This window comes from Oryzias latipes, chromosome 20, assembly GCF_053564925.1.
Source record: "Oryzias latipes strain Hd-rR chromosome 20, Olatipes_Hd-rR_3.1".
In the NCBI taxonomy this organism is placed as follows: Eukaryota; Metazoa; Chordata; class Actinopteri; order Beloniformes; family Adrianichthyidae; genus Oryzias; species Oryzias latipes.
This window is the reverse complement of record NC_136256.1, coordinates 3,521,555-3,536,487: the sequence shown is the minus strand read 5'-3', so window position 1 is coordinate 3,536,487 and position 14,933 is coordinate 3,521,555. Positions and strand designations below refer to the sequence as shown.

The window sequence follows — 14,933 nt, the reverse complement described above, 5'->3', positions numbered from 1 at the left end:
AAATGAAAAGAATACATTTTGGAAACAAGCAAACAAAAACAACAGGCTTAATCCGTGGATTCTTAGAGGCGGTTTCTCCTCCTGCCTGTTGCCTCTAACCGAACCTTAAATGATTTTAAATCTCTGATAAAAACTCATCTTTTTACATTGGCTTTTAATGAATGATAATTAGGCTTTTTTTAAGTGTTTTCCTTTATTGATGATTTTATTGTTATCGTATTTATACTTGTGCAGCACTTTGGATGTCTGGCAGATGTTAAAGCGCTATATAAATAAAGATTGATTGATTGATACAGAAACGGTGAAGTTGTCCTACCTGATCTGTAGCGCTCATCTCTGGTGCCAGAGGTTCTCCGCCGGTGGAAACGGGCGGCAGAAGGAGGCCCGAGCGGGGCCCGATGAGACATGGGCCCCTCCATACCTACAGAGGCAGGCAGGTGAGCAGGCGCACACACACACACACACATATATGCATGTATGCAGAGAGAGCAGCACTCACAGGACAAAAGCAAAAACAGAGCGCGGAAAAGAAAAAACACAAACATGGAGGTGATTGGATTTGGCAGAAAAAGTCTATTTTTCTGAACTGATAAAACATAATCAAATGAAACTTTAAAAATGTGGCGTTTTGTGGAGTGTTGGTGATCTTTCCCTCCTGTAGGACATGACGGGTGAACGTGGCGAGCTGTGCAGGAGCGACTGCTGCTCTAGCCAACACGGATTTAGAGGAGCAGGCCCAAGCTGAGCTCCAGGGAGCCCTAACCCCGAGGACGGCATCTGCAGCCGCAGATGCATCCGCTGACAGCGGGGGGGTTCAATCTGACGGGGGGTGTGGAGGGGTCAGAGGTTGCTAAATTACCTCCAGTAATTGCCCTGATCAGCTTGGACCTCTTCTTCTCATAACCCTTCTGAGTGATGTCTCCTGCAAACAGATAGAAATAAATAGAATGAGAGAGCCAGCGGAGGCTGCAGTGGGGGGGGGGGTTATGGGTCCGGACAGCCGGCCTCCTCTGTCTCTCCCAGTCTTTAATGACTGTGTTTGTTAATTAAAGAGAAAATGGGAACAAAAATAAAACAAACTCATGACTGATGACCAGTGAAAATGGGAAGAAAATGAGTGGATCAGGGCCGTTCACGGTGGATTCAGATGGGAAGCTGGAAAATCACTTGAATGACTGGTTTTCTTTTGTTTAATAACAGAAGAAGTGTAAATGAAAGCTCTTGATCAACTGCAAAGCTGCAGCAGAACATCCTTCATCCAACTCTTCTGAGGCTCACTGAGACGTCAACAGTTCCAAAAACCAGGAAGACGGGAATCTTCACAGAACCGCAGTGAATTATGGGAAAGAGCAGAGGAAGCTGGACTGAGGTCAGGAGTGAACATCTGTGAGCAGCAGGATGGTTTTATGCAGAGACAGTTTCTGCAGAAGAACAAAGAAGATCAGCGGATCTCTTTGTAGATCTAGGATCCAGAGAGGAGCTGTGGTTTGGATCAGGGAGTCTGGAGCAGCAGAGAAGAAGATGGAGGAGAGCTGGAAGACAGAGATGTTCTGTAGGTCTGACAGAGGATTCAAAGGTGGAGGAACATCTAGAGAGGTGGAGGTTTGCTCTGGAAAGGAGAGGAATGGAGATCAGCGGCAGCGAGACGGAGAATCTGTGTGTGAATGAAAGGAACTCCAGAGGAAGGGGGAGGTTACAGGGAGCAGAGGTGGAGAAGGTGGAGGACTTTGGCTCCAGAACTGCAGAGCGGGATGGAAAACAGGGAAGAGGTGTGTGCAAGCAGAAGATGAAGCATATGATTCCTTAGGGTTAACCGATACAAACGTCCTTTTTGTCAACACTTCTAAAGAGGAGGGGGTCCACGCCAACATCAGTGTTTTACTGTAAGGCATGTTCTGTTTTCAAATGCAGAATGAGGATCTGGTTCCACTGCTGAAGGTAGATTCTGGTTATATGTCTAGCTGTTTTTCAAAACCATTTTTGCATTTTGTTTAATAGTAGATATTTAATCAAAACAATCAATGATTGAATTGACATTGATTTTAACCTGAAGAAGCTTTCAGTCAGTGTCAAACTCCTGAGCTGATTATTTGAAGCTCTTGGAGCAATGACTGCTTTTTTCTGCTTTAGTTGTCTTCTTAATGGAATATTCTGACACGAGGATGAATGATCTTTTACTGGAGGAACAGTTTCATGCTGGTCTGTCAGCTTCAGCAGCCTCTCAGTCTCTGAACAGTCAATATGAATCCAGGCTCTGTGATTCTGGTAAAAGTGGAAACCATAATATCATTTTAGCATTTCTATGAAGACAGGTTTACTGAGCAGAAATGTCAGTGCTAGGAATATTTCATTCCTGACTAAATTGTGTCTCTAATTGTAAAACAGAATGCATGAAAAGACTTTATTTTGCTTTTGTTTGAGCTTTTCGTTAGTGTCAGAATGTTTTGTGGGTTCATTACTGGTTCAAAGCATTTATTAGACGACATTAATACACAAACCCCCAACAGCAGCTTCCCAGAGTCCTGCTTCAGACAGCATCACCGCCATCCTTCCAGGCGAGATGGACTCAGAGGAAGTGGAGGACAGACAGAGAGGTCAGTGTGGAAGAGGAAGGGGGTGGGGTCCGCTGCCATGGCAACCTCCTTCAACCAACATAAACAAGAACATCTATCAATCGCAGCACCCTCGGGACCTCACAGCAGGCTTAATGTGAGCTAATGTGTCCTTGTTTGTCCCAATTAGATGCTCCTAAACGGCTTCACACCAGTTTGCCAATTATGGATTCCTATTTGACAGCCAGAGTCTGATAACATCCTATGGAGCATGACACGTCCAAAAGAGGAGCCCACTTCATTTAGACGTATGAACTACATTCAACTTAAGAGATTTAACGTCTCACGCTTTAGTCACATGGTCTCCCTAAACCTTCAAGGGGATTTTCAACCCCTAAGCGTTCTTGCTGATTTCTTCACTTGTTTACTTGCTAAGGACATCATTTCTGTATTCTCCCTCCTAATCGAGCTGTGGCGGTGTGGGATTTTTGATCAGCGCGGTGATCCAAATATTCAAAGGAGATCCCTTTGCCGCAACCACCAACTATACTGTTGACATACAGGGTTCTGGGGGTTAGAGAACACAGAGGAGAAGAGGAGGAGCTGCTGTGGAGCAGGAAAGAGCAAAGATAAAGTGAGGAAGAAGAGGATGAAGAATGGAAAAGCAGTTGGTCCTAACAAGATACCTGTGGAGGTATAGAAGAGTTTAGGAGAGGCGGCAGAAGAGTTTCTGACTGGATTGTTTGACAAGATCTTGGAGAGGAAGATGAAGACGAGGAATGGAGAAGAGTTCTGGTTCCATTTTCAAGAAGAAGGGAAACGTGCGGAGAAACTACAGGACGAAAGCTGCTGAGTCCCAGTGAATTATGGGAAAGAGTAGAGGAAGCTGAAGGTCAGGAGTGAACATCTGTGAGCAGCAGGATGGTTCCATGCAGAGACAGAACCTCAGAGGTTTGCTTTGAGGAGGTTTCTGCAGAAGATCAGACGGATCTCTGTAGATCTAGAGGATCCAGAGAGGAGCTGTGGTTTGGATCAGGAAGTCTGGAGCAGCAGAGAGGAACGTTGGAGTTGATCAGGACATGGGGGAGAGCTGGTACATCGCCTGTCCGTCCTGGGGGAGGATCCCTCCTTCATGTGGACACCCCTGAGGTTTGTCCTTAGTTTTTTCTTACCGAGAATGAGGGAGTAGGGCAGGGATGCCCAGTTTAGTTTAGTCTGTTTAGAATGTTCCTACTGAATTCTATGACTTTATGTTTTTTATGATTCATGTTTATTACAGTTACCAGTATGAAGCCCATTGAGACGACTATTGTTGTAAATATTGGGCTATAGAAATAACATTTAATTGAATTGAATTGGAAGACAAACTACCATAAAGAGGCTCAGAATTGTTAAAGGGAGCAGTCAAAAACCCAGTCAGTGTTGCTTCTGCTGCACATCCCATAGTCCTTCATTTAACCAAAGCTGAATTTCTCTAACATAAATTCAAATAAAGATCCGTTAAAGAAATTCTGTGTACTTTAAAAAAACAAGAGCTACTACTTTAAAAGCTTGAAAGTTTTTAAGCAGATTTAAGCGTGTATTTTTCCACAGAGGTGTCAGAATGTAAACGGATGTGAGGAGGACACCCATGAAAAGTGAATTGTTGTTCCATAAGTGCACTCATGGAGCAGCTGCAGACTTGTGTTTAAACAGCAGAGAAAAAGTCTTTCTTCAGGACTATTTTTAGCAGCAGATTCATCCACAGACGCAGAGTATCCTGCTTCAGGATCATTTATTCAGGACTGACTGAACTAGCATGTCTGTAATGAAGGACTGCATTGTAAACTCATGAGGGTCACTGGAGTGTTTGTGGTGGGGACAGCAGCACAGATGAAGGCGACCTTAAACACAGATTCTGTTTTTTGCAGTTAGGATGATGGACTTCTATCCGAGAGCCTCTCTTTCCATCCCCGAGAGTCTATTCCAAACAGCAGACTTAATGCTGCATCTGTGCTCCAGGTTCAGGCGTCCACATGTCACTGAAGGAAGCAGAATTACAGTCCAAACCTCTGAGATTGACTTCAACGACAGCTCCTTCTGTTTTCCAACATTCAGGAGGAGCCTGCACTGAGCATGCTCCTGTTTTTGAGTCATTTCTCATGAATGGAAGACATGCTAACAGACCGATGGATTAAGACAACACAGCAGGGACGGAGTCAGAGCTGCTGTGAGTCTAAAAACAGTGCAAGAATAAACAGAACAAGCATCAGATGTTCATGTTTTTATCAAGCAAACTGAAAGAAGCAGCCCCATTTTGAAGAGAGCAGAAAATCTGCCTTTCATAACCTGATGGAGGACAGCGGCCAGAACATCTGGGTCCAATATCCTCTGTTCACGTGTCTGCGTGAGTCTGTGTGTGTGAGTCTGTGTGTGTGAGTCTGTGTGCGATCAGCTGCAGTGTAACAGCATTCCTTGTTCTCCTGTTTCTCTCCGTCTCACACACACTTGGTCCGTGGGGAGAAGCCATCTTCCACTTGCAGCTTAAAAGAACAGGGAGGAGTTGCCTAGCAACGGTTCTCCTGGTACAGGCACGAGACGGCCATCTTGGATTTGGGAGGCGGGCTGATGGTACCTGCCAGAGCCGATGGCTGTTTCTGCCTGTCCCTAACGGCTCCCTCCGTCTTAGCCCCTCCCCTTCTGATCAGCTGTTCAGCTGCAGCGAGGATCGATGGGGATGGAGATGAAAACAATGTTCTGTCTGTCAGATTTTCCTCTCTTAACAGCTTCGCTCATATTGACCTAGAATCTTAACATACACTTATTACATCCCTATTAGCTATGGATGTTTTTCCCATTAACCATTCATGTCTGATGCAAATTACAATTGAGTTCATTTGGTGTCAAAGATAACAAAAAAGGCACACAAAAAAACAATCACCGGTACTTCATTGTCTTTTTCCGTCCTCCGTGAAGACAGAAGGACAAACACTTTAAAGAGCAAACAAACAAACTGTGCACGAGTGATCCCTGTTTTACCAATTCAATCGACATGGTTACTATAGCAACAATAATTTATATATTCCAGCAAATTTTAAAGCAAAAAATTGATCATCGTGATGTTATCAGGATGGTTGTTCAGAGCAGCTTTCTGTTTGGATTCAGGTTCCTGGTTATGAAAGTTTCCCATCTCTGCTGACTTCAGATGAATGTTTAGTCTCTACAGAAAGAGATTTGATTTATTTCAAATTGTAGTGGATAAAATCCATTTCCTAAACTGAAAATAAACTCAAATATCAGAAATCAGCAGAGGTGTTTGCATGGGTGGACAAGAGTTTAGCAAATCATCCCATCACTTTCAATCATCTTATAATCTGCAAAATGCGTCCGACTGACAGGAGTTTGTTTGACTCTGTCAGAGGTTTCCACTCACAATGAATGGAAGTGGACAAACCACAGCAGCAAATGTTCCAACACAGAGTTTACTGAACGCTTTTCCCTGAAACTGGAAGCTCATTTGTTGGATGAATGTGAGCTCCCGTGAAAAAGAAGAGCTGCAGCTCAGTGAGGAGCAGCGCAGAGCCTCCAAAACAGAATGAAGCAGCACTTCAGTGGCTTTTTTTACACAACTCTGGATCTGTTTTTTGGTTCATTTGCCGTAATCTCACTCAGTTCTTTGGTGGACTTTCACCTTCTTTCACTATTCCTATGTGTTGTTTCGGTCCAGGTTACTAATCCTCACACTAGAACTGTAACACACTCATCATCACAGACATCACAACTGTCTCACACTCTTAATCATTTTGTGAGTGAGCAGAAAAACAGAGAAATGATCTGTGGAGGTGCAGAAAAAAAGACTCGTTCAGGTAAATCAGCACCATGGAGAGCGCATCCTTCCTTATGTTATTACAACGCTCAAACTCAGATCCATCCAACCATCCATTCATTTATAAATCCATCCATCCATCCATCCATCCATCCATCCATCCATCCATCCATTTATCCATCCATCCATCCATCCATCCATCCATCCATCCATCCATCCATCCATCCATCCATCCATCCATCCATTTATCCATTTATAAATCCATCCATCCATCCATCCATCCATCCATCCCACCAGCACTGGTTGTATTTCTGTTAGAAATGTACATTCATTTAGTGTAGTAGTTGTTCCTGAAAACACATCTCAGTGAAAAAGTTGAAGCTAATGTAAAGCTGGTCCTTTCCTGACGATTCATGCTGACTTAATGCTTCCTAAAGTGTCTGCAAAGTGTCAGGTAAAAAGTTATTTCTTTTATGCACCAGCCTTTGTAGAAACATCTTCTACACTGTGGAACTTCTACTTAAAAGGGTCAGAGAGAAATGACAGCCATCCTTTAGGGCTCATTTAAATCTCTAGCTTTGGTCCCTGAAGATTTATGTCTATGAGTTTTCATGGTTTGTAGAAGGCAAATACAAACAAAAGTTTCTTCACATTCAAACAAACTCACAGAAACTTTCTTCAGGCCAGAACAGCTTTATACAATCAGTCTCAGCATCATCACCTGTTCTATCGAGCGACATGTTTTAAACACTTTAACAGCAACGTTCAGCTAAAGAGAGAAAGCAGTGTTGTCTTCAGCTCCATCACAGCTTTATTTGACTTTTGTTGTTTGTCCTTCATTAAAAACTATGGGTTGACACATCATGCATCCCAACATTGTAGAGGGGAGCAGTGGATGCAGTTTGTTTTTCACAGCCAGAGGCTGGAGATGCAGGTTTCGTTTTCCTGTGCCATCATTGGGGGCCACTTTAGTGAACAAGAGTCCCATGACAGTACAGGCCAAGAAAAAGTGTGAGTTTGGATGGAAACATACATGAAAGTAGAGTGTGTACTTTTTGTAATACTTTATTTACTTTCTACCAAGAACAAACAGAACAGCAAATGTTATTGTGAGTTTTTCATCTTCGGCCACGAAACATTCCCAACAGAAATGCATGTGGAAGGTGGGAAGTGGTCCCATGAGCTCCATGCAGCTGAGGCTTCTGCTGAACATGTTAGGCAACAGAAGCAAAAAGAGGAGGACAAACTAGCTGTAGTTTTAAGGGTAATCTGGTTAGCAGTAGTAAGACAAAGCCTCTCTGACGTAAAGACATCTGTGAACACCAGATTCCAACAGCAACTGTTGTTTCCTCCTTTCAGCAGCAGTTCAGGTCAATTCCTCTCTGATTGTATGAAACAAATGTTGAGACCTGACATTTACAAGCTGCTACAAATGAAGAGCTCGGCTTTGAGAGGAGTGTTGGAACAACGCAGTGACAAAAATGTCAAGGACTGAAATCTGGCAACAATTATCCCATCATTTTGACATTTATCGTGCTCATGGCGACTAAATGCTTTGTGACTTAACGGGAACGTCTTAGAGGGCGCGCTTCAGAAGGGACTCTCCGACGTGACGACTGACTCGCTGGACCCTGACATTGGACATCGTCGACACTTTGTTTCAGGCAGCTTAGGTCTGCAATTACGCCATTCACGGAGTCAATCAGCGTCTCTGACTTTAACAAACCCACATCACAGCAGAAATGTCGGCTCCCATAATGCTTTGCTGTGTCTTCAGTAAACAGAGGTGTAGACAGGATGGATATTTTATTTCTTTATTTATAACATATATATATATATATATGTATAATTACAACACCCTGCGGCTGATTGGCGACCTGTCCAGGGTGCCCCCTGCCTTCGCCCACAAGTGGCCGGGATAGGCTCCAGCAGCCCCGTGACCCCGGAAGGGAACAAACAGAAGAAGGTGAATGAATAATGACAGTAATGAATCTGTAAATCTGTTCTATTTACTGATGTTCTGTTGGTTTTCATTGAAAGTCATCCTAATTTCCTCCTGAATATTTAGGTGAAAACTGTTTTTTCTTACCAAACAAAACTTTTAAAGATTAAAATGAAATATGGTGAATGAAATGAAATGAATGGTTTTAAAGTTGAATTAAACTGTGAACTTCTGATTTGAAATCAAATTGAAAACGGTCCTTTTCACGACGCTCTAATCACATCAGCCTCATGAAAAGATTCTTTTTAGGGTTTAGTCTTTAGCCAGTGTGGATTATTTCCAGGTTTTTTACTTCTGAAGGATTCCCCTCAGATGAAGGTTGGGAGGCAAACGCTGACATCATAGAGTTAGAGAACGTAAAGACTCCTGCTGTCCGAAGACCACCACAGTTCTGAAGAACTATCCACTAACTTCACATGGAGGAGTAGATATAGAAACCACTACATGGCAAAGAGCCCTGAGAGAAAAGGTTCAAAGTCCTGATGCTGACTGAGAGAAGGTTTGGTGTGAAAAGAACTACATGACTACTGTGAGACTTTGATGATGGCAGCTGTTCTACTACAAATGGATTCTTGAATGAAAGAAACAGATCAGAGTTCAGGGCATAACATCTGTGCAGCCATCTCCTGCTCTTTGCATTCTGTCTCCGATCGTGGTCGCACAGCCAGTCCACCCACCAAGCGCCATGGAAACCAAACGTACCTCCAGCAGGCCCACGCACACACAGCTGCAGTGCTGCATGCGTCACGCTCAGGGGACCTTGGGCTGTGGGACCATGGAGTCCTTTAGCTCTGCCACTCATTCGTCCACAGTGGAGGGGACACATGGATCCACAGACACACTCATGTCATGCAGACAGACAGACAGACAGACACAGAGCTTCATGGGCCTCTGCAGAGCTGATCCAGCATTCGGGCCAACGTTAAACCCAAAAACGGACCAATGACTTCAGCAGCACTGACGGCTCTGCTGCATCTCCATTCATCTTTTCAGCACAGACTCAAAAAAAGCAGCTCCAATGACCCTAAAGGCCAAACAGGCCTAATTGGATCCCCACCAGATGACAAAGTGAAAACGGCTCTTTCCATGGTTCTGAATCCAAACTGACAGCTCAGAGCGCCTCATCAACACAAACACGATCCACGAGTTCATTTTTCTATTTCAGAACACAAACAGCTGTTTACGGCGATCTACCTCTGTTCCCTTCACTAACCTCAACACTATCAATAGAAAAGAGGATTTAGAAGCATCATTTCATGAATACTTCCTGAAATGATGTTATTAAACTTAAATTTATTCAAAAATAAGAGTATTCTTGACAGATGAGAGCTACGAGCTCCTGTCACATTCTCCCTGTTCAAATTATTCAGACTACAAAACCTGCTCACAGGAACATTTCTCCTCTGCTTTTGGTCTCTATGATGTCAGACAAACAACTGATGACATTTTCTGAATCAACTCTGCCGTGTTTTCAAGAAAAGGCAATTACTGCATTCCAGAAAATAAAAAACCCAATTCACGAACGTTTCCAATTTGAATCAATGAAAACAACATCATCAATGTCAATCATGCTAGCACTTTAGATGTGATGTAGCTGCAGGTTCCAGAACATTTCAGACCAAACAACCAACCAATAAACAGCTAAGAAAGCTTCACCGGGAAAAACTAGAACCCGTCGACACCATTTATCCATCCAAACTGCAAAGTCTGCAATTCATCTGAAAACCATCAAAGATTCAAAGAAACGGAAGAAATCCCTGAATGCCGGGGCCAAGGCCAAATGCGCAGTTAGACAACACAGCATGACTGTATCAGTGAGTTTACCAAAAGATCCAGGAATTTTCCAAAAACCTCTGTGGAAGAACTCAATGCTTCTGCAGAAAGAAGCCGTATAACGGAGCCAGTTTTTCAAAGAATCCTGAATTTGGTGGTACAGGCACCGATTTTAGTACCTCAAGACCCTCTCTCTCAGAAAAGCATGTGAGCCTAACCCAACCTAACCTAATACCGTATGTGAAGAACGACAAAGCTCCAGAATATCAGAACTTCCAGACAGTTTAACAGAATAAAAGATACAGCACTGTAAACAAAGCCCTTACAGGAACCGGCAAACCCTCTGCCTCACTGATCGCAGTGGTGCATGCTGGGAAGATTAACCCTTTGACACTTGGACCCAAAACCTACAGGAACTGACAGCGAATGCAGGAGCAGACCCCCCTGCAGGAGTCTCCAGACCCCCCTCTACAGCAGAAAGGCACAGCACTGCAGCTGCAGTGGGATTCTCCGTAAATGCTGTGACAATACTGTCTTTAGGCTTTACTGAGCAGGGGCTGATGGGAGATCAGACGTGACCATAATGTCTGTGGATTGTTGGGTTGTAGTTGAGAAGATGAGCTCTCTGATCCAGGAGTGAAAACATGGCAGAATGACGTTATGGATGGTATTTTGAGCATTTGTGCTGCATTTAGGAAGCTGCGACGCTAGAACACGTCTTGTTGCTCTAACAGTCTGAACGGTTTATTGATCCAGCAGAGCTCGGTGCTGCCTGTGGAGCTCTGAAGAACAGCATGTTCTTGGGTATTAATGCTCAAGAGCATATCAGATTACAGGTTTTAAAACCCTGCACCGCATCTCCACAGATGCCTGAGCTCCAACATCCTCTAAAACACGCCGTTTCGGCTGACGAAGGAGAGCGGGCCCGCCGCCGTCCTCGAAGGCTGATGGCGAACCTTCAGCTCAGTTCGAGCATTGATTCTTCAGTGGATCTGAATGCTTTTGAAATGACACAACACGCCCACCAAGGCAGCCCACAGTGGATCTGTGCGGACTGTGGATGAGTGATGGACACAGACGTCATCTGGAACAGGCAGCACAACAGATGACTGACAGCTTCTCAGAGCACGGACGCATCACGCAGAGAGCTGTCACCGGTTTGTCCCCGTCCGGACCGGAAACCAGATTTAGCCACATTATCCATCAGCTGTCCCGCTGCAGTGTGGATGGAAATGGCAGAGACGGAAGCGCTGTCGTGTTTTCTTTTCTGCCATCTGCTTATGCTGGTCCCAGAGAGGCATGAGTTTGCCTGCACTGGCATCCACCAACACCAGTTTGAGCCCATTTTCATTATCATTCATGATAAGAATGCTCTCCTGCTTTATCCTGCACCTTTAGGTTTTTCTTTACCATGCGAATCATCTGCCTGCTGGTTCCTGATCTTCCATGCCAGCTCACATCACAAGCATTTCTGTTCCTGCCGGTCCTGGAGTCTGGACCGCGCAGAGGGCATGGAACCGGGAACGTCTGCTCTGACTGCAGGCAGTGGTTTTTGGGATTGCTTCAAAAATATCTACATTTAAGCTTTGTTCTCAGCTTTTTCCTCTGCAGCAGCATTCACGCTGAGAACCATGTTGTTCCAGCTCCAGGAGTTTTGGGTGGGAGGGCTTTAGTGGGACGACTTTGACAAGATTCACATGGGGGACAGAACTTCCAAACTTGTCCGCCCAAAGTTTGGTACATCAGAGGAGGTGGACTGCAATCAATGATCCTCCAGATTAATAGCCTTGAGGGTAAACCTCCATCTTTGTTATGCTGCTCCTCAGTTACAAGCGTCTTCACTTCAGTCCATATCTGCTGGATTGTTCAGGTTTCTGTCAGTGTCCAGGCAGAAGCTCAAAGCTTCAGTTTCCTGTCAGTCAAGCACAGGACGGCTGGACCTGCAGTAATGAATGCTCTGATCACACTCAACAGTTGACCTTCCTTCACTCAGCTAGAATTCAGATGATCTTTGGTGCACTGTGACCCTGGGATGAGTGGAAAAGGGATTCAATTCTAAACATAATCAATGGGAAAATGTAAAGGTGCTTGGCTGTCTGCTTTGAAAGCAAAAGAATTATTATCTCAGTGAAATCTGCACATAAGCAAAGAACAGGGACAGTCCACGCACACTGTCTGCACCATCTGCAGCGTCTGCACCATCTGCAGTGTCTGCACCATCTGCAGCGTCTGCTAGTCTGCACCGTCTGCACCATCTGCAGCGTCTGCACCATCTGCAGTGTCTGCACCATCTGCTGCGTCTGCACCGTCTGCACCATCTGCAGCGTCTGCTAGTCTGCACCGTCTGCACCATCTGCAGTGTCTGCACCATCTGCAGCGTCTGCTAGTCTGCACCGTCTGCACCATCTGCAGTGTCTGCACCATCTGCCGCGTCTGCACCGTCTGCACCATCTGCTAGTCTGCACCGTCTGCACCATCTGCCGCGTCTGCAACATCTGCAGCGTCTGCACCATCTGCAGTGTCTGCACCATCTGCCGCGTCTGCTAGTCTGCACCGTCTGCACCATCTGCAGCGTCTGCACCATCTGCAGCGTCTGCACCATCTGCAGTGTCTGCACCATCTGCCGCGTCTGCACCATCTGCAGCGTCTGCTAGTCTGCACCATCTGCAGCGTCTGCACCATCTGCAGTGTCTGCACCATCTGCCGCGTCTGCACCGTCTGCAACATCTGCAGCGTCTGCACCATCTGCACCGTCTGCAACATCTGCCGCGTCTGCACCGTCTGCAACATCTGCAGCGTCTGCACCATCTGCAGTGTCTGCAGCGTCTGCACCATCTGCAGTGTCTGCACCATCTGAACCATCTACAGCATCTGCACCATCTGCAGTGTCTGCACCATCTGCAGTGTCTGCACCATCTGCCGTGTCTGCACCATCTGCCGCGTCTTCACCATCTGCACAACTCATACATCAAACCGAAACAAAACCAGGATCCAAAAGTTGAGGTTTGAACTGAATTGTGGTGAATCGTTGAAGTCCTAGTTTGCACCGTCTAGTGCAGCGGTCGGCGACCTGCGGCTCTCTGTGGTTTAGTAAAATAACTATCATGTTCTCAGATTGTCGTGGTGCCTTTAACACCGTCAGGTAGGGCGAGCGGGCAGGAGTAAGAGAGCAGCGTGAACGCGCGTAGGGTGCTCGTCTGCAGCTGTGAACGCCGACCAGAGTCTGTTATGGGATGGCGTTTTCTGGAAAGACAGTCAGTGGTGATTTCTTAGGGGACACATAAAGGCCCCCCCCCCCCCCAAAAAAAGCCAGTTTGATTTTCCTAGACTAAAACCACCCATTTCCGTGTAAATTAATTACATATAGGACGCCCCGGCAATCCTGTCAACTGTCTGCTATGATGACTGTATGTAGAGCTGTCTGTGTAGAACACGCTGGGGGGGGGGGGGGGGGGGGGGGGGGCGATTGCACGTGGGGGAAAACAACGAACAGGTAGAGAGGCGGGGGCGGGGCTTAGACTCCACAACAAGACAGAGAATCTATTCAAGGTTGAGGAAAATGGACAAAAGATCAAAGGAAACATCACACTCAAAAATAATTCAAATAAATACTTAAATAAATATCCTGACATCATTTTGAATAAATACAAGTATGGCAAAATGAATTAACACAATATTTCCGCAAAACTATTTTTTCTAACACCGCTAGTGGGAAACTGATCCAAATGGCTCTTTGAGTGGTAAAGGTTGCGGACCCCTGGTCTAGCGTCTGCAGCATCTGCAGCATCTGCAGTATCTGCAGCGTCTGCAGCATCTGCAGCGAGGGAAGAATGAGCAAAGCTGACCTGACAAGGCAGTGCTTCAGGCCACACAGGCATGTAAACACTGCTGCATGTATGAACACTAGAGTCAGACCTGCAATGATGACCAGGAAAACTGCAGTGCAGAACCTCAAAGAACGTTTGTTGCAGTTCTGTTGTAATAGTCTCTAATTTCCAGACTCTGAGCGTTTCTTTTAGTGGTGAAACTTTTTTTTTTAATGACAGCATCATCCAAACTCAGCTTCACTTCATTCCTGACTAAAGCCTCGTTAGACTTTACATTCAAACGCATTTACATTCTCTGCAGTGCAGCTCAGGTTCTGTCGTCTCCAAGCCGCTCGGCTACAGAACCTCCACTACATGCTCCAAAGCGCCGAGGAACGGCGGCGTGAAGCCTGCAGGTCAGAGCAGGGAGGATGTGATGCAGGCGACACTAAGCGGAGCAGCGGGAGACAGCTTCCTCTGCAGAGCTCAGCTGATCGCTGACTTCATCAGATAAACAGGTGGATCCACGTCTCAAAGGCGAAGAAAGAAGCTTCCGCTGCAGCTCGGCCCATCAAAGCCGCCTGCCGGAGGTTCTCTCTGCAGCTCCGATACGCCTCTGCTCCTCTGAGGAGAGGATGCTGGGAGGAGCTCTGACCTCGCTGAGGAGCTCTGACCTCGCTGAGGAGCTCTGACCTCGCTGAGGACAGCTCCAAAATCTAGTCTGCCTTCTAAAAGTAGGCTGATGATGGAACACAAGGCTCTACAGGTGACATTTATGAAAACAGAATTGGAGTATTTCTACGACACAATGTTGATGAAAGGCTTCCTGTCGTGTCGGTGGGTCATAAACTAGAAAAACAATTCAAAAGTTTATAAAGTTTCTCTGTCTTTATAGACCCACTCCAAAGAAAATGATGTTTTTAACATCTTCTTGTGGCTTTTTTTTTAAATAATGGATACAGAAAATGAAGCTTAAAATGGCGTTTCTGAGTATT

At 45.5% G+C, this 14,933-nt stretch overlaps 1 protein-coding gene across 4 annotated transcripts in view; it reads right to left on the bottom strand.

The window, feature by feature from the left end:
* The window catches only part of LOC105356645 (disco-interacting protein 2 homolog C), a 66,460-nt gene that overhangs the window by 49,068 nt on the left and 2,459 nt on the right, over positions 1–14,933 (bottom strand). For 2 of the 4 annotated variants that reach the window (XM_023950034.2, XM_023950032.2), the window contains exons 2-3: positions 860–922; positions 317–421 (exon numbers count right to left, since the gene is read on the bottom strand). In XM_023950034.2, the coding sequence (XP_023805802.1) occupies positions 317–421; positions 860–922 (168 nt within the window). The remainder of the gene's footprint in view (positions 1–316; positions 422–859; positions 923–14,933) is intronic. The other 2 variants (XM_023950033.2, XM_078938829.1) reach the window with 1 other exon arrangement.